This window comes from Myxocyprinus asiaticus, chromosome 25 (genome assembly GCF_019703515.2).
Source record: "Myxocyprinus asiaticus isolate MX2 ecotype Aquarium Trade chromosome 25, UBuf_Myxa_2, whole genome shotgun sequence".
NCBI classification, from domain to species: Eukaryota; Metazoa; Chordata; class Actinopteri; order Cypriniformes; family Catostomidae; genus Myxocyprinus; species Myxocyprinus asiaticus.
In genome coordinates, this window is record NC_059368.1 from 19,902,214 (window position 1) to 19,922,585 (window position 20,372).

Sequence of the window (20,372 nt, forward strand, 5' to 3'; positions counted from 1 at the left end):
CTTCAAACTTGGGCTGAAAATTCTGACAGAAATGTCACCATCTAGAGGCTAGAGATGGTACTAACCTGCAAACAAACATATTATAAACTGTAATAAACTTATTAAACCATCAGTGGCTTGAAAAAGACTAATGAACATGACTTAAGTCTTAGGCTACTACATTCAACACGAAAAGTACGATTTTATTCCCCCTGCCAGTGATTACATGATTGTATTTCCCACAGACAGACCTTGGCTGAGTTCATGCATAGGCTACTAAAACTCTTTCAAAATAGCACTGTTGTATAAAGTATCCATTCGTCATAATTAAGTAAAGATAACTAGTGCTGCACCGATCAGGAGATTTGAGGCCGATACCGATTTCCGATTTTTGAATACTAAGATCGGCCGATAACGATTTTTTAAAAAGTGCCCTTTACCACACTTTAGCAAGTTATATTGTGCAGTTATATGTTTATGCCCCACACAGTTAAATTACAGTAACACTTTACAAAAAGGTTCCATTTGTTAACATTATTTAACAACATTACTGTAATTAGCATGATCTAATAAACTTAATGTTAATGCACTATGAATAAAATCTTACTTTTCGTGTTGTATGTAGTAGCCTGAGACTTCATGTCATATCATGTTCATTAGTCTTTTTCAAGCCATTGATGGTTTAATAAGTTTATTACAGTTATAACAGTTTATAATGTTTGTTTGCAGGTTAATGCCATCTCTAGCCACTAGAGGGTGACATTTCTGTCATAATATTCATCCCAAGTTTGAAGTCCCACTATACAGGTGCATCTCAATAAATTAGAATGTCGTGGAAAAGTTCATTTATTTCAGTAATTCAACTCAAATTGTGAAACTCGTGTATTAAATAAATTCAATGCACACAGACTGAAGTAGTTTAAGTCTTTGGTTCTTTTAATTGTGATGATTTTGGCTCACATTTAACAAAAACCCACCAATTCACTATCTCAAAAAATTAGAATACATCATAAGACCAATTAAAAAAACATTTTTAGTGAATTGTTGGCCTTCTGGAAAGTATGTTCATTTACTGTATATGTACTCAATACTTGGTAGGGGCTCCTTTTGCTTTAATTACTGCCTCAATTTGGCGTGGCATGGAGGTGATCAGTTTGTGGCACTGCCGAGGTGGTATGGAAGCCCAGGTTTCTTTGACAGTGGCCTTCAGCTCATCTGCATTTTTTGGTCTCTTGTTTCTCATTTTCCTCTTGACAATACCCCATAGATTCTCTATGGGGTTCAGGTCTGGTGAGTTTGCTGGCCAGTCAAGCACACCAACACCATGGTCATTTAACCAACTTTTGGTGCTTTTGGCAGTGTGGGCAGGTGCCAAATCCTGCTGGAAAATGAAATCAGCATCTTTAAAAAGCTGGTCAGCAGAAGGAAGCATGAAGTGCTCCAAAATTTCTTGGTAAACGGGTGCAGTGACTTTGGTTTTCAAAAAACACAATGGACCAACACCAGCAGATGACATTGCACCCCAAATCATCACAGACTGTGGAAACAACACTGGACTTCAAGCAACTTGGGCTATGAACTTCTCCACCCTTCCTCCAGACTCTAGGACCTTGGTTTCCAAATGAAATACAAAACTTGCTCACATCTGAAAAGAGGACTTTGGACCACTGGGCAACAGTCCAGTTCTTCTTGTCCTTAGCCCAGGTAAGATGCCTCTGACGTTGTCTGTGGTTCAGGAGTGACTTAACAAGAGGAATATGACAACTGTAGCCAAATTCTTTGACACGTCTGTGTGTGGTGGCTCTTGATGCCTTGACCCCAGCCTCAGTCCATTCCTTGTGAAGTTCACCCAAATTCTTGAATCGATTTTGCTTGACAGTCCTCATAAGGGTGCGGTTCTCTTGGTTGGTTGTGCATCTTTTTCTTCCACACTTTTTCCTTCCACTCAACTTTCTGTTAACATGCTTTGATACAGCACTCTGTGAACAGCCAGCTTCTTTGGCAATGAATGTTTGTGGCTTACCCTCCTTGTGAAGGGTGTCAATGATCGTCTTCTGGACAACTGTCAGATCAGCAGTCTTCCCCATGATTGTGTAGCCTAGTGAACCAAACTGAGAGACCATTTTGAAAGCTCAGGAAACCTTTGCAGGTGTTTTGAGTTGATTAGCTGATTGGCATGTCACCATATTCTAATTTTTTGAGATAGTGAATTGGTGGGTTTTTGTTAAATGTGAGCCAAAATCATCACAGTTAAAAGAACCAAAGACTTAAACTACTTCAGTCTGTGTGCATTGAATTTATTTAATACACGAGTTTCACAATTTGAGTTGAATTACTGAAATAAATGAACTTTTCCACGACATTCTAATTTATTGAGATGCACCTGTATGTGCCCTGTATTTTGGGATAATTCCCAGCGTAAAAATAGAAAAATTACCTAACAGACCATAGTTTTATCTCATACTCTCAATGGGGTTGTTCTCATGTCTCATTAAAAGCTTTTTAATGCATCCATGTTCCCCTAACACCTCTACTGCCTTTGCAGTGAGCTTGTGGTTTTGGAAACCATTTCTGGATGCCTAGAAACCTGGGTTGGGATGAGGGTGAGAAAATAGTAAGAGAATTTTCATTTTTGAGTGAACAATCTCTTTAATGAAGCATTCAAGTCAGAATTATCATATTTATGAGATTGGTGTACACGAACACCACCGCAAAGTCATAAATCCAGTGAGACTGTCTTGGAGTGCCGATTTCTGAGATGAAGGCATGTCAATTTAAGAAGCATGGCAAGAATCAAGCAAATTGGCAACTGTACAGTTTAGATTGAATGTATTTTTTGTCCTATTGATAAAGAAAAAAGCTTGCCAGAAAATAAGACTCATTTTAGCTGTAATGAACAGTTTGTTATAGAACAGTCCATAACAAATTGTAACATCAAAGCAGGGAGCTGAGTCATATTTATTTATTGACCAGAATAGAGACTGGGCTCTTTTCATTTGGGCCAATAAGCAACCACTCAGCAACCACCCAAAACACCCTAGCAACTGCATAGCAATGTGCAACAATCTCAGAAATCAACTTGGCAACAGCATAGTAACAACCTGGCAACCACATACTGTAGCAATGCGCTAATACACAAAGTAGATCACCTTGGCAACTGCATAGCATGCCCCAGTGTAACCGGTCGAACCGGCGTGGGAGGCATGGGAGGCGGGCGCTAACAAGGAGGATAAAGGCTAGCCTCTAGTGTCAGTCGCTATTGCGCCTCTTGAGGCCAGGGGAGTGAGGTTTACACACTGCACAGCTTCCTACCAGCTGGCTACCGTTACACTCACCCCCCAAACCTCACTCCCATCTGGGACTCGGCACCACTGTAACCGGTCCTGCTCAACCCGCTCCGAGCGGGATTCGTACCGGCACCTCTGGCATGGGAGGTGGGCATGCTAACAAGGAGGATAAAGGCTACAGCCTCTAGTGTCAGTTGCTATTGTGCCTCTTGAGGCCAGGGGAGTGAGGTTTACACACTGCACAGCTTCCTACCAGCTGGCTACCGTTACACTCACCCCCCCAAACCTCACTCCCATCTGGGACTCGGCACCACTGTAACCGGTCCTGCTCGACCCGCTCCGAGCGGGATTCGTACCGGCACCTCTGGCATGGGAGGTGGGCACGCTAACAAGGAGGATAAAGGCTACAGCCTCTAGTGTCAGTTGCTATTGTGCCTCTTGAGGCCAGGGGAGTGAGGTTTACACACTGCACAGCTTCCTACCAGCTGGCTACCATTACACTCACCCCCCAAACCTCACTCCCATCTGGGACTCGGCACCACTGTAACCGGTCCTGCTCGACCCGCTCCAAGTGGGATTTGAACTGGCACCTCTGGCATGGGAGGTGGGCACGCTAACAAGGAGGATAAAGGCTACAGCCTCTAATGTCAGTCGCTATTGCGCCTCTTGAGGCCAGGGGAGTGAGGTTTACACACTGCACAGGTTCCTACCAGCTGGCTACTGTTACACCAGCAACCATCCAAAACACCTTAGTAACCACATACTGTAGCATCAATGTGCTAAAATGCAAAGAAAATACTTTAGCAACCACCATAGCTTATAAAATTAATATAGTTAGACATTTTCATTAGTGCTGGAAATTATTCATACTCATTGCACCTTGATTAAAATGTTAAAAGTAAACGCGTTTGATTGACTTTTATGTGAACTTGTCTCCTGGAAAGGCGGGAGACTGATAACGCATAACTTCATTATTTCACGGCTTTCATAATGTTTAAGCCTAAACTTATCAAATTAATTCATTAAAAAACAGATTTAAACTTACATGAGCAGTTTCTTTTCTTCCCAAGTGGAGACAGATGACATGACACACGTTATCTGGTGCACACTTTGCTTGTGATTTTGATTCAGATTTGTGAATCGCAAAACAAATCATTCAGGACGCTTTTTGAATCTTTTTGATCTGTTCAAAGGAATCAAATGTAAAAGATTCAGATCAAATGATTCTTTCACAATTCAAACATCACTATCGCCGATCTGCATGCATTTTTGCACATACAGCTTGTTATTTTTTACAGTGCTCACTTGCAAAAGTAATGAAAGTGTCTGGAGAAATGTATCAGAGTAAAAGTATCAATTTTCTTTACAAAATGTAGTGAAGTTAAAGTAAAAGTCCAAAGAAATATTTATACTCAAGTACAGAAATTGAAAAACTGTACTTAAGTACAGTATTTGTACTTCGTTACTATACACCTCTGCAAAATAGTAAAGAGTAGTATGGTAGTATGCCATTCCAAAATCAGCCCTCAGACCCTCAGATAACCAACTTTGAAGCTCTATTTCAAAATAAAAGTTCTACTGTTATAAATTAAAAAAAGTCTGAAAAAACTTAAAAGTGAACAGGTAGTATTGTTGGTATCTGAAAGCAATAATAATTATGATTACTGAAAAGCTCAAAGCATACAAAAATCATATTTGAAATTATAAAATTACATATTAATTAATAAGAGAAATATTAATACAATAAATGTTCTGAGCCATATAGCTCATTACATCAGAAAAAAAGATCCTGTATGTCACGCTTGCTATGTGTATTTTGACAAGCCATTGTTTCACTTGATTTTATTTCTTTGCAAATAAGTAAATGGGTCAGTTAAAAAACTTCAATACAGGATCAGGTAGAGCAATCCATGTGCAAAATTATCATTTGAAACCTTTTTAAGGAAGCTTGAAAGTATTGGTTTTATAAATCTTTACATTTGATATAATGACCTTTTGATTAACTCACTACTAGTTATTTATATTAAAAGGGGAAACATATATGCAAGCTATTGTGTTTGCCATGGTCGGTTAAATAAAGGGAAAAAATATCCTGGATGTGTTTTGAGTGAACATTTGCATGGCAAATGTTATGCTGCCTTTATCGGACAGTGAGAAGGCTGTATTAATGCAGCAGTCATCCTGTAGTCTGACTACAGAAAAGTCTGATAAAACTGTAAAACACTCATGTTTCAAAAAAAAAAAAAAAAAGGATCAAAATATCAAGTGTCACACAAATTCCCAATATTTAAACTTTTTTATTTAACTTTTTTAAATCCAAGAACATATGAAACACTGAAGGAAATTTAAAAAAGTGATGATGTTCCATTCTCAAAAATATTTTCACCAGATTCAGATCATAAGATGAACCAATTACACTGCTTGATGCCCAGTGCAAATGCCTGAGCTCTCTGTAAATTATCATTACTTGTGGATGCTTTGGACCTTAATTTCAACTCCACTTTTAGTTTAATAACAATAAAGACAACATGTAAACTGCATAAACTCCACTCTAACATAGTCTTGATATACAGTACTTTCACACAATTAAACATTACATTAACTTTTACACGCGACCTTAAAATGGTTAGTTTACTTGGACGGGCCGACTTGTTTCAAACAAAATTGTGGAGCATTGTCCCAGATTTAGCCAGGCCACCTGTTATTAATCGAGTCATTCATTGTGTCTAGATTAATCTGCATGATCACATGACCCCATTGATAGTTTTCTTGCACCACATCTCCAAATACAGTGTCTGCTCGCTGGTCAGCATCAATGTCAATTGGCTACACTTTAAAGCAAACAAAACGCAAAACCAACCAGGCTATTTCACGGGACATTTTAGACACGATAACGACTGCTGAAAAGCTTTTATACAATAATGTAATAATTTACCCTACACCCTTGTGCAAGGATTACATGGCATTTCCTTATTCTCAAATTACACATCAAGACTTTGCCACAGTAATTCATTATTTTGATACAGCTTGATAGCTCTGAATAAAAACAGTGTAGGCTAATAATAAGTATTGTATAACATGTAATCCTCATTAGAAACAGCTAGCTAAGAAGAACAAAGTTTGTTTAGATGAACAGCACATGGAAATCTTTGGGATACTGATATAACTATACACAACAGATGTGACACTTCTTATTATACTTTCTTATAAACTCCATGTGCATTTAATTGGGGTTAAATTTACAACAGTTTGCATAGATTACTGGGTTTTGTATGTGTGATTGTTAAGCAGGTACAACTAGCTGAAAGCGTCAACAGGAGTGTTTTTCTCTGCTTTTTATCAAATGCGGTATTTTTAGTGTTCTGGTAACAAGGGGGAATAGGATCAGTGTACATTGCATAATCTATTCTCCATTATTATCTCTCTGCCTTAAGGGCAAATGAGTGTGGAAAATTAGAACCATTTAAGTAATGATACCAGAGCTACTTGAAATAATGACAAAATGAAAGCAGAATGGATGAAGACATCTGTGCTTGGATTTCTGTGTTCACTAGGAATATAAGAGCACCACCAAAAAAAAAAAAAAAAAACAACTATGTCCCCTTTGAGAAACGTTCTCTTAAATACTACGTTAAAAATGTTTTAAAATAAACTTAAGCCAATGTGCACCATCATTAAAGCTTCATGAACAGAAATTATTTAGCCTACTGGATGGACATAGACTTATTCTTTCTGCTGCAAATGAGAGATGTATATCTATCAGCCACGAGCCGAATTCATAAGTGCAGATCAAGCATTAACTTATGTAGCATTTTCAACTGCAACACCAGTGATAGTGTCATTTAGTTGATGTCTAGGCTTTATCTGGATATCCATCTCTACATGCAAGATCTCATATGAAACTGAGGACAAAAGCTTGAGGCATTATAATCACACCAAAAACATTGAGCAACACATCCAGAATTGCATACAGATAGAAAGTGCAGTTTTAAAGGTTACAACTGGTGTCTTAAGTGCATAGATTGGACCTCACATTAACAGTATGGCTTATTTCAAAGATTCATTGGCAGAGTGTATGCTGTCAAATCTGCCTCTCATTGTCTCTTGGTGTGCTTGGAGTTGTAGTGGCTCCGCATGTCTTTGCGGAGGCGAAATTTCTCTCCACACACACCACAGATGTACAGATGTACATCCATGTGCTTCTCCAGGAGCTCACCGCTGGGGAAAATCTGGAAACACACTTGGCAGATAGTCTCTCCGGCTGACAGGTGAGAGATCATGTGTCGCACATGATCATGTTTGAGGAAAGTACCCTGGTCACACACAGGGCAGACATATCGTGCCATTCCTTTGTGCATGTCAGTATGCAGCCGAAGCTGTCGCTCGCGCAGAAACTGTTTTCCGCAGGTTTGACACGTGAATTGCTTCTCCTTGGTGTGTACAGTGTAGTGCTCCCGTAGGTGACACCTCTGGTAAAAGCCTTTTCCGCAAATGGCACAGAAATGCTTGCGCCGATGGTCAGGCTCGCCACCGTCGTCCAACAGGACAGGGCGGAAAGGCTCCTGTTCAGGACAAGCCAATGTGTGCTCGACAGCAAGACTTTCATTTTCAAATATCAAACCACAGAGAGGACAGCGAAAGCCCAGGTCTGCTGCTTCCATAGCCTCGCCATCTTCAAGGAGAGGTGAATCCTCACCTGGGGAGTCAGTCTCAATTCCCTGGGGCTCACCACAGCGCTCGGCATGCTCCTGCAGCTGCCTGCCTTTAATGAGCACTTGGCCACACCTTCCACAGGCACAGATATGTCCCATGTGGCTGGAGATGTAATGAGCAGACTGATCCTCCTCTGTCAGCAGGGCTCCACACAATTCACACGGAATGCATGATTCATCTTGCTTTTCTTCTTTGATCTTTCGCACCTTTGCGTCTATGCCTAACTCATTACCATGACCTTCCAAAGCATTGGTGGTACCATCCATGGCAGATCCTCCAGCCTCTTCCTCACTGTCAATTTTCATCTGGTCTGCCACACTATCTCTGTATGCCCTGCTACGAACTTTGCAGCTCCCTACATTATGGTTTCCTACCTTTACTACTTTTATAGTTTCTAAGTCTGTCTCAGAATCATCATCTCGTTCCACTTTAATGGTTATATTCCTGGAGTACGCAGCTTCATTGTCCACACCAGTGGAGACAGACCTGATCACGGTATCTGTGTCTGGCTTATGGTCTGGCCAGTCGTCTTCCCCCTTGCAAACTGCTCTATGTTCATCCATCCCCTCTGAGGCTGAACTCTCTGCTTTGCCAGTGTCACTATAAACCTCTTTGCTGACTCTGGGTGTCTGGAAAGCTTTGCGATTGGTGCATGTAAGGATGTGTTCAATAAGCAGCTTTTCACAGCTGAAGACAAAGCCACAATCATCACATGTGTAAGTGCGACCAAACCGAGGACGTTCTTTCATGGCAGAGCTTCGGCCCGAAGTCCTCTTCCTTAAGTCACATGGCTGGTCTACAATGGTCTCTGAATGTGGTGGAGGGTGTGGTATGACCACATCTTCAGCAGGCCTGACAGTTGAGATGTTAATGTTCTGACGAGTAGTTGTGGTTGAAGCCGTTGGAGCATGCTCAGTCTCAGCAGGGCTTGGCCTCTGCTGCTCAAACATTCGAACACCAAACATCATCTTACCTCCCACTACGCTGGATGAGGATAAGGAGCTAGACGATGAAGAGGATGACGCTGAGGATGAAGGTGTCAGATTGGATGTCCGAATGTCTCTGAGGTCCTCAAGGGAGTCAGGGATGTAGTACATTTGTAGGTAGGTCATGGAGGATTTCAGCTCCTCAAACTCATAGTGATCCACAGCAATGCGGCCAAGATACATGAGTTGCAGTATGAGATCAAAGCACTCTGCGCTGATTTGCATGTTGCTGAGATCAAATCGTGCAGTTGCCTGCTGGTCCCTGATGAACATCATTCTAAAGTAAGAGCTGCAGGCTGCCAGCACAGCCTTGTGGGCCCTGAAATAAATGTCCCCTATGGCAATACAGCAGTCACAGAGGAAACCCCACTCCCTTTGGTTGTTGAGTTGCTGCAGGACATGCTCACTGTGGCTTGGCCGTGCCATTACCCTGTGCAGAATCGTAAAGAAAAAAAAAAGCCCATCAGCAAAACTCAAGTTTGGAGAGACATTTTCACACTCACAGGTGCACACTGACCACTGTCATGATAATTTATTGATATTACAAAATAAAAAATAAATATTCACACAAAGGAACATTAGCAATGTTCAATACAAGTTAAGCTCAATCGACAGCATTTGTGGGATATTGGTGATTACCTCAAAAATGAATTTCAACATCCCTTATTTTCTTAAAAAAAAAAAAAAAAAAATCAAGGTTACAGTGAGGCATTTACATTGGAAGTAATTGGGGACAATTTTTTGAGGGTTTAAAGGTGCACTCAGTAACTTTTTGTTTGTGTCATCTTGGACTTACATTGACATCTAGTGGTGTGCATGCAGCATCATTCAAAATCAATAGTTTTCAGTTATAGATGCCATTGTAGAAATTCGCTATTCACAGTCAACCATGATTAATTTAATCCAAGAGTTATGTGTCCAATAACAAGACGGTTAATGAGATTAAGTGTAGTACTCAGCTGGTCATGTGATTCTAAAATCGCAGTCCCCATGAGGGCACCCTGCACCATGTATAATAAAACAGCTTTTATAAGGTTACTAAAATGACTAGAGTTCTCACCTCAAATGAGTGGTCATGATTTTATACATATGTTTCAAAATGACTATTAATTTATATAGGAGTAAAACTTTTTTAATAAGAAAAAATTACTGTGTACATTTTAAATGCAAAAATGTAAAAATTAGAATTTCATAAAAGCCCTTACATTAATTATTCTGTTAAACCGTGTGTATTATTTCAATTGTAAAGTTTAAATAATTGTTTTTGCAGAGGACTGCTGTTCTAGGCAGATGATCTTCCAGTTATTTGTCACGTTGTTATGTCATAATGGCAATGAAGATGTAAAATTGCTTTACATAGAAAAATATAACTTTGCATAACTTTACATAGAAAAGGTTAGTAAGCATTAATCACACTAAAATCATGCTGATATGCATATTGTAGCCTTGTGGCTATACTTTTGAAACAGTGAGTATTTTAACGTTTACAGATTGGCCCCATTCACTCCCACTGTAAGTGCCTCACTTTTGCTTTTTTTAAGAAGAGGGACAAGTCTTAATTTGTAATTGTGATCATTTCAACATTATGCCACATATGCTGAATATGGCTCTATGAAACAACATAGCACTACATAAAACAGACATTCTTTCACAACACAATTTAATTATCTATTATGTGACTACTAGATTTCAATGTTTTGAGATTTAAATTTGGGACAATGCTCCACAATTTTGTATCAAAGTGTGATTTTTTTGGTCATTTTGAAAATTAAATGAACAAATAATATGCCATATATTTTGCTATGCACTGTATGGCAACTAACCAAGAAAGATTACGCCTAAGGGCAAAATTACTTCATAAATAAGGTCAAATTTTAATATAGCTCTAATTGTGATCATACTGAGGGATGATCACAGTTTCTTTGCAAAATTTTAGGTTACAATTTTGCAATCCAGTATAATATCATGAAAACGCAAGCACTGTAATAAGAAAGGCGTAATATAATAATGTAATATAATATGTTTAATTATAAGTGATTAATTGGCTTCAAAGAGTTGATTTACGTAGTTCTTGAGTCCATTGTTCAGCTCCATCATAAAAGCCTAACAGAGAGGTTTACATCCCGCCCACGCATTCTCATTGGCCTATTTCGGAGACAGAATCTTGCGGGCGTTGTGGCTGTCAATCACACCGCACTTAAAAGTAAAATCAAACTATATGAACAACGAACTAAATATCTGGTTATACGATTAACGATATTGACAACAGAAAGTTTTAAAAGGATCTTGTTTCATCGGGAAACGCCAGAATATCGTGTATTTGACCATAGTCGTAGGGAGATCACTCACGCAAGCATGCAGTGTCACCCCCGCGCAGCTTCCCGCACATACGCGTCACATTACTGCAGCTCATGTTTACACGCAAAAGATACTGAAAATACTCACCGACGGTAATGGGCGCTAACTCGTAGCGAACGACAAAACTGCGAGCTAAAACACAGAATGAAGAAGTTCCACGTCGTTTGCGTTCGTCCAAGCGAAAACCTGGGGCGAGAAAAGCTAATCTCGAGGGCGAAGCCCCTTCTGCAGCGCGGATGAAAGAACTTCCGCACAGCCGCTCTGCGCGAGCTCTATCACCGCACTGAGATCCGGCCCCGCTCACGCAAATCCAGCCCGCCCCAGCACGCACAGCACATTGAAAATGCAACCAAACCATGTATGAAAATGTGCTCTTCGGGACGAGCCCTATGGTTACCTTGATACACTGGCGTTTAAGAGGAAAATAATTACGAAGGGAAAGGATGGGGAAATATTTGTGTGAACAAAAAAATCTCTTAGGAGCACACGAGATCCTAAGTGAAGGTCTGTCAGACGTTTTTTTTTTTTTTCTCAAAACTGGCTTTGTTGTCTCGTGCATGCAAGTTATCTAAATTGGTTTGACCCATTTTAGTTATGAAGTTTATCAATACACCAGTCAAGCTCATTAATACCGCGGCTGAGTCGTAATAAGATAATAACAACAAACCTAGCAAGCATATACATAAAATCAAATCTTCTGCTTTTTATGTTTTTCAGTAGGTGTGCGCCTGAATCGGCTGGTATACAGTATGGTCACGTGACGGATAACAAGCTAAGCCGTCAATCGCATAGGAAGAACCGCGAGACCATAAAAGAATTTTCCTGCTGCATCAAATACGAAATTATTATCCGTTTCTCTCATATAGTTGGTAAGAATTCCTTTTTGGGAACAGTATGAATGCATTATATCTATGCTTTCTTTGGTACATGCATGGTTTGTTTGCCAAGGGTTTCTTCGACAACACTTGATCGGTGTTGACAAGACGTGTGAAAATTATTTGGATTCTGTAGCGTACAAATGTGCTGAAAGCCAGACCAAACAGATGACAACAGCATGAACTGAATTTCTTCTCCACGATATTTTGTGTACTGTCCATTCATTCAAGCATGACCTTTTTTTCCATCAGACGAACAATTGCTGTTTCTAAATGTCCTTTTGTGTAATGATTTTTGGAATCATTGGCAGGTACTGGCAGGTATTGTCTGGTTAGGTCTGGATGCAAATACTTAAAAATGTAATGCTCTGTAAACTGTAAATACAAGTAAGTTGTTGCCGTTTCTACGTACAGCTTAAGAAAAGTATAATTTATAAAAACATGACACACTTCTGTAGATTTAAGTTACAAATTATGAAGTGTACAGCTTAATTTCTTGTAAGATATTATGAAATCTCTGAATAATATATTTGTATAAGCAATGTAAAAATTACCCACTATCACACGTCACTGTAAAAATGTCAATCATATGCAGATGTGAACATCTGGTTTATGTCTCAAAAATTGTTTCAATATTATTACCATTTTTAACCAATAGAGGTCACCAGTTACAGTGTCAACCCTGGCTCTTACAGACTCTTCATTGGTTTGTTCTGGCACTGGCTGGTCCTTAAAGGAATAGGTCACCAAAAAAATTAAAATTCTCTCATCATTTACTCACCTTCATGCCATCCCAGATGTGTATGACTTTCTTCTGTGGAACACAAACAAAGATTTTAAGAAGTATATCTCAGCTCAGAAGGTCCTCACTATGCAAGTGAATGGTGACCAAAGCTTTGAAGCTCCTAAAAGCACACTATAAAGGCAGCATAAATGTAATCCATATGACTGCAGTGGTTTAGTCCTCTGACATTATCTGACTGATTTTGGGTGATAACAGACCAAAATATATAACTACTGTTTCACTGTACATCTTGCCATTACAGTCCCTTGGCACAATTATGATTTCAAGCTCGATTACACTTCCTAGTGCTTGACGCATGCGCAGAGCAGAAGATGGTGCTAGAAAGTGTAATCGAGCTTGAAATCATGGTTGCCGAGGAGGCTGCTGATTTAAAGTGAAAAAGAAGTTATATTTTGGTCTGTTCTCACCAAAACCAATTGGATTGCTTCAGAAGACACTGGTGTCATATGGATTACCTTTTTGTGGCCTTTATGTGTTTTTTGGAGGTTCAAAGTTTTGGTCACCATTCACTTGCATAGTGTGGACCTACAGAGCTGAGATATTCTTCTTCTGTTCTGCAAAATGTCATAGATATCTTGGATGGCATGAGGGTGAGTAAATTATATGAGAATTTTCATTTTTGGGTGAATTATTAAGATGCACTGATTAAAGTGATAGTTCAACCAAATATTCTGTCATAATTTACTCACCCTCATGTTGTTCCAAATCTGAATTACTTTCTTTCTTCCATGGAACACAAAAGGAGATGTTAGACAGAATGTTTGCCTCAGTCACCATTCACTTTCATTGCTTTTCACATACAATGAAAGTGAATGGTGACTAAAGCTATAGCATTTTCTTTTGTGTTGCATGGAACAAAAGACAGTCATAGAGGTATAGAGCAACATGAGGGATTCGTAGAACTTTAATTTTGTGTTAACTATCCCTTTAATATGTGGAAATGCCATAAATAATACTATCATAAGATTCTGAAGATAGTAGGCTACTCAAGCATTCATTTGTTGACATTATTTTGTGTTCTGTGCATGTGGGTGTAACAGGTTGAGATGGATGTGTCTGGCCATAGTCTGTTACTCCTGCAACAGCTGAATGTCCAAAGAGAGTTTGGCTTTCTCTGTGACTGCACTGTTGCCATTGGCAACGTATACTTCAAGGCTCATCGTGCAGTCCTCGCTGCATTCTCAAACTACTTCAAAATGATCTTTATCCATCAGTCCAGGTTAGCTAAAACTCCCCCTTGAAATGTCCTATATAATTTATCTTAATACCTATATATTTGTTACTGAAAGGACTGGTCACCCATTGTGCTTACATATATGTGTATAAGATTATCAATTAAGCATGTGGAGGAAATCAAGAAAGCTTGATTTATAAACGTTAAACCATTTATCAAAATTTTTCCTCAGCTTAGTGGGCACATGTATTTTACTGATTGGACAACTGAATGAAACAAACTGCATACTTTTCCTAATAATAAAAAAGGTGGGAAACTACAGAGAAAATTGCAAACAATAAAGTAACCAAACTGTATAATTTTTACTAACAGGTAATTGTGGAGGTAAAGGAAATGATAAACCAAGAATAAATGCATACTTATTTAAACATTTTCTGTTTCATTTATTGTAACAACACTTTGAAATCTGCAATTTTATATTGGTGCACAATCAGTTACCTTATCAGTTAAAAATTAGGCTGTTTGCATTGGTCACAATTGTGACCACTTGTCTTGAGAGCATGATTTATACACTCAATATAGATATATTTTAGCTTCAAATGTTCCTTCAAATGAAATTGTGTAATTTTAAACAAAATTAAATGAACAAAATGTAAAAATATTTATTTATTTTATTTTGTTAAATATTTCTCAATTCAGTTCGATGAAATTTTGTTATACAATTTAAATGCATAAATCTTAAAATATTTTTTGGAGCGATATGAGCCAGAGAAATGTTATTAATAAATCAATAATAGACACTTTAAACAATATATGTACCAAATATGGTAGTTGTGCCTGTGTTATGCAGGTTTTACTTTTTTCCTTTTATGGAGTTTTGATACAGACAACTTTCAGAGTGTCAAAGTGGAATTAAATGTCTCTGGTCATGTGATTATCTCCCATGTAAAAAATGTCATATTAAATCAAGACAGTCTGCACTTTCATTTATAGTGGACAACTCTGTGTTAAACACATCAACAACTCTTTGTAGACCCTTCAAATTTCAAACTAAATTTCGGTCAAAATGTAACCGATGGGATTAAATGCTAATTTGACTCATGGTTGTGGCATTTTAGTAACAGAACCAAATATAGTCTCAATGGCAATTACTAAACGTATTCATGCATAGATGGAAATTATAAATTGCTAACTGTAAATTTAAATGACCTTTCTGGTTTTCTTTTTTTCAGTGAGTGTATCAAGATCCAGCCCACAGATATTCAGCCAGATGTCTTCAGCTACCTGTTACACATAATGTATACTGGCATGGGTCCCAAACAACCTATAGACCAGGGAAGACTTCAGGAGGGCATCAAATTCCTCCATGCATATCAGCTCTGCCGTAAAACAGGTGAGGGTGGCCCTGACCTATCCTCTGACAACATCCGTGCGTCCAACCTCTATGGTATCCAGATCTCTTCACAGCTAGCCAATAAAGAGAACTCAGGCTTGAAGGCTGGTGGTTCACGGGACCCTGAGGATGGCCGCTCCAGTACAAGGGCTGATCGCACACATGGGCGATTGACACTCGCTGTAGGGCTGGAGGGCATCACATCTGAGCGGCAGCCTCAAAGCTTCCATGCCGCATCCTCAGTGGCCTCAGGGGACGACCCTGACATCTCCACACAGATCAAGCAGGAGAGAATAGAGGAGGAAGAAGAACAACAACAACAGGAAGGTGAGAAGGAGCCTTGCTCTCTCTCCCCAACCCAGGTGAGCCCCTGCCAAGCTGGCTTATTCAAAGACGGCCCTCTAGCACTTTTGTGTCCCCGGTGTGGCGAACGGTGTCTGTCACCCGAAGGCCTACAAGAGCACCTTTTTACCCATGCAGCCTGTGCCCTCGAGCCTAGCAGTCTGATGGAGGGCCCTTCAGAGATAAAAACTGGGGAGCATAAGGAGCGTGTGGACGCTGGTAGTCTGGAGGAGGCCCTTCGGCAGAGCCAGTCCCTGGCAGATGAGCTGGCTGTAGAACTTAGGCGAGGTGGCGGGACTGGAAGAAGCGTCAGTCCGTTGGCAGCCTTCACACGAAAGAGAAAGATGGCCTGTGCCGTCTGCAACCTTCGCTTTTCGCAGAAGAGCCAGCTGCAGGAGCACATGTTCGCACATGTGGGCAAGCCATTACGATACCACCGCTACAGTCGCTTCTGTGGGCAGCTACTCCACGGTTGCGAGAGCCAGCCAGATATCACTGCAGCCACGGGAGAGGAAGTAGGCAAAGACACTCTGGATAATGGCAGTTCCTGCTACTCACTGGACTCTGAGGTCTCTCAGGAGAGTGTAGACGCAGTGACTGTGGAATGATGTCTGGGCATGTAGCTTATGACATAAATCCATACAAACACACAGTCTCTGTTAAGGAATTTTATTTACTGCCTGAGCATCAATACACTTCTGCCCTGTCTCAAAAGTCATGTACAAGAATTTTGTTTAAACTTAGTGTTGATGATTGTAGTGTTGATGTATAATGCTGTTGCTGACTCTTGGATGACTGATCTCTGTTGGATTTCTGTAACAGGTATTAAATCCAAATTAAGGAAGTATTAAAATGAAAAACATGTGCACATAAAACCCAAACAGCACCGAAAATTAATTGCCACCAACGAATGATCAATCATAAAATTTGTTTTTAGAGGTCATCTCAAACTAATAATGTAAGTATTTCTGTATTTATTTCCAGTTGTGGCCTAATTGACTGAGCAGAGATTCTAAATGATTCCTTCCCTAATTCAAGATCAATTTTCTTCAACCTGGTTCAGTGCCTTAGAATATTTTTTGCCAAACATCTATTTATGAAAGCACTTAAACTATGGCTCAGCCAGCTGAACCAAATCCAGAGGTTGTATTTCATTTTTCAAGTTAACATTCATTTGAACAGTGCCTATTTTTGCAAAGTTGTCCAACACGTCTACACAATCAGAGTAATCTGTCTAAAGAATGTGTCCAAATGGTGCTTTCCTAAAAGTGTTTTGATATGTTAAAATACTTTCAAGATTATACTGTGTATGAAATGCAAAGTACAAACCAAATTTGCTATAAATCTTTCTACAGAAACTGGGACAGTGCATAATTATAAAGATGGTACAATGCTATACTATACTGTAAATGTCAAACACAACACCTCTAGACAGATTATTTACAAAGGCTAAAGCATCTGATCTGAGACAAATTACGAAATCACGTTACTCAGAAAAAATGTTTTATTTATAATGATTTATCAACTTCAAGACATTACTGATGGTAGACATGGTTTCCTTTGTGCTGTATTTGAACTGTTTATACACCAGTCTTTGCAGTTATATTTATTGAATACTCAAACTGAGGTTGGTGTACTGTGATGAGTATCTTAAAATCAGCAAAACTTGCATTTGTGTTATTTATGTGACTTGTTCAGTGCATTCAATCGGTCTATTTTCCATTTTATTCATCATCAGCATCACTCAATGCCATTGTGTGATACTGTGTTCTGTTTATAAAAAAAAATTAAAAAAAAAATGCAGCATTGAATAAACTGTGATTTATAATACATCTATGTGTACTTTGTCGCTGGTTCTTGTGGCACTGACTTTACCTGACTTAACCAGTGTATTGTAGTAACAACTTAGTACCACAAGAGAGTAGCATGCAGTCACAAAAGCAAAGGTTTTGTATGACTTCCCTTCCACTAATTCTGTGATTAATAATCAAAACAAGCCCCCAACAATCAAAACAAAGAAGTAAATGCTTCACGATATAACCCCCCTCCGATGTTCAAGCCAAATCTACGCCCTTGGAAATCAGTATCTTTGAGAGAAGCTCCCAAGCTCTTACAGTAGATAGTGACTTAGTATTGTGTATAACAATTGCACTGTCGGCTTCAGTTGGGGCCTCATTTAAATATGAATTGAAAAACCAATGCACACACCTGGGCTCTCAGACCACTTATTTCCATAAAAACATTGCCTTAAAGGGTTAATACAGTAGTTCACCCCAAAATTAAAACACTGTAATCATTTACTCACATTCATATAGAAAAGTAACCATTAATTTGGAATCGTTTTACACAATATATAACAGATTTGTTTTTGTTTTTTCAGAGGCGAAAAAAATATCCCAAGCATGTGGCTCTATGCAGTCTTAGGAGTAATGTGTGAGATACTCATTGCTATAGAAACTAGACTCGCAATTCAGTGACATTACAGATACTGTTGCAGTATAAAAATATGAATAGTACGTGGCATTAAAGAAAATGTTTACAAACAGTAAATTAACTTTTGAGCAATCGTTAAATGTGTCAAATTACAATGTACTTTTTGAGGATTTGAGACTGCAAATCAGATTACTGATTACCTGATGTGCCTTCTATAACAGGTTATAGGCATGCATGAAAACATTATACATTTACAAAAACTTTAAATTTACAACATAATTGCACTATCTGACGTTAATAATGTAATCTTTTCAAAGGTTACTAATATGTTTTACACAAAGATCATCTTACATTAAATAAGGATTCCTGTCTTCATATGTTTCTATACATTCATCTATCCAGAATAGATCCAGCTTTCATAGTATAACATCTAAGAGAAATAGAGAACCCTTTGCTAAATAAGGGATGTCAATGTGTGTATTTGTGCAGATGTGTGATTATGCATGGTCCAAACGTATCTGATTATGCTGCTGCTCGATTGTGAGCTGTTCCACAGCACCACGGATGGCTGCTTGAACCATTGAAATTGCAGTCTGAATCAGCAAGGTCTCATTACATTGGCTATGGTCTAGTTCAGAGGATACACTTAGGTCAGAAGGATGCAATGTGTTGTGTATTATGCTGTTTAATTGCAGATGTTGCCAGGCTCCATTTATTGTAGGACCTCTTGGGAGAACATCAAATTGCAGTGCCTCATTCGCATTGGCTTCCAGGTTCTCTTCCTCTGATGAGTATGCCCGCTCTATAGTAATCACTGGTCTGCATTTCATAGAATTTTCAATAGGCTTTTCCTGGTATGTATTATTTGAGGTAAGCATATCACCAACAGAAATACCTGATGATGTGCCAGGCAATTCAGAGTCAAAGTCACCGGCACTGCAATCCAAGAGGCCACTAGTTCGTAAAACCTCAGTTGTTGACGCTAACAGCTGGTGTTGTTCTTCAATCATTGTTGAGAGGACAATCTTGCTCTCATCTTGGTCAGGACGGATTTCCTGCTTATCATCGATGTTAGATGACTCAATATGTGTGTTATTGCTCACATCTGCACTGAATGTAAATGTCTCTGCACTACATTCCTTGATTTCTTGTTCTTCTTTTTGGTACACTTCATTGTGAGTAATGGGAATGTCCATAACGTTCATACTTAACAGATTCAATTGATCACTTACTTCTTCATTTTGTGATGTCTTAGGAGCACAACACTCAAACTGATTACCAGTAGGCTGTGTTTTCTTCTTTCTTGGAAATATGTGGTAGATCTTTTTAAAAGGCAAACCTTTTGGTGCCGTTATCTCATGAAAAAACATGTTATCACCTTGCTCTTTACACCCCCTTTCCATATTGACATTGGATGTGACAGAAGATCTCTTAGAAATGGGCCACACTGTGAAGAAAAAATTATTTTTACCTTTTCCATTAGCTTCCTTATTGTTTGCACCACACAGTTTATTCTCATACATGGAGCTACACATGTTGTTTTGAGCTTTCTTTCTGGCATGGCTGTATTTTTTTGTTTCTTGTGTACTCACAGTCTTGTTCTCTACTCTGTCCTCAGTATGACTAATGTGTGATTTCTTCCTCTTTCTGACACCACACCTGAAGAGTGAGGAAAATGTCCTTTTAATGGTTGCTTTCGAAGAGCTTCTGGTTATTCCAGTTTTATTTTGCACATTTTCTTCTTTGCCTTCATTCTCCTCCAATGCTATAACAATTCCTAATGTTTCTTGAGCATCTCGTTGCGTTTCGTTTTCCTTTGGCTCTGAGGATTCTTGAGGACCGTGGTAGGTTATATGTGTGGATTCATTGTCTTTGGCATAATTGTCTTGTTGCTGTTGATCATGATTCTCTGGGGTGTCATCAAAACATGTATGTCGTCTTTGCCTTCTCTGAAATTTCCCATCTGATTTTTCCCTCGCTTTGGACTTTCCCAGCAGAAGTCTTGGTGGACCCGTCAGCTTTCTCTT

At 39.1% G+C, this 20,372-nt stretch overlaps 2 protein-coding genes across 4 annotated transcripts; one reads left to right on the forward strand and one right to left on the reverse strand.

Moving 5' to 3' along the window:
- Nucleotides 1-5,524: 5,524 nt before the first annotated feature.
- LOC127416464 (zinc finger and BTB domain-containing protein 1-like) lies at nucleotides 5,525-11,547 on the reverse strand. The gene is made up of 2 exons (XM_051655847.1): nucleotides 11,411-11,547; nucleotides 5,525-9,395 (listed from the first exon to the last, which is right to left on the reverse strand). The coding sequence occupies exon 2, from the start codon at nucleotides 9,389-9,391 to the stop codon at nucleotides 7,361-7,363; it is 2,031 nt and encodes a 676-aa protein (XP_051511807.1). The 5' UTR covers nucleotides 9,392-9,395; nucleotides 11,411-11,547; the 3' UTR covers nucleotides 5,525-7,360.
- A 137-nt stretch (nucleotides 11,548-11,684) lies between these two features.
- Nucleotides 11,685-18,309, forward strand: LOC127416466 (zinc finger and BTB domain-containing protein 25-like). Of its 3 annotated transcripts, none has more exons than XM_051655851.1 (4): nucleotides 11,685-11,827; nucleotides 12,044-12,192; nucleotides 14,044-14,222; nucleotides 15,410-18,308. In XM_051655851.1, exons 3-4 carry the CDS (start codon nucleotides 14,050-14,052, stop codon nucleotides 16,518-16,520), a joined length of 1,284 nt encoding a protein of 427 aa, XP_051511811.1. In that variant the 5' UTR covers nucleotides 11,685-11,827; nucleotides 12,044-12,192; nucleotides 14,044-14,049; the 3' UTR covers nucleotides 16,521-18,308. The 3 variants fall into 3 exon arrangements, with proteins under 3 accessions (XP_051511811.1, XP_051511810.1, XP_051511812.1); XM_051655850.1 differs by having other exon boundaries at nucleotides 11,697-11,827; nucleotides 12,041-12,192; XM_051655852.1 differs by lacking the exons at nucleotides 11,685-11,827; nucleotides 12,044-12,192 and having other exon boundaries at nucleotides 14,047-14,222; nucleotides 15,410-18,309.
- Nucleotides 18,310-20,372: the final 2,063 nt, after the last annotated feature.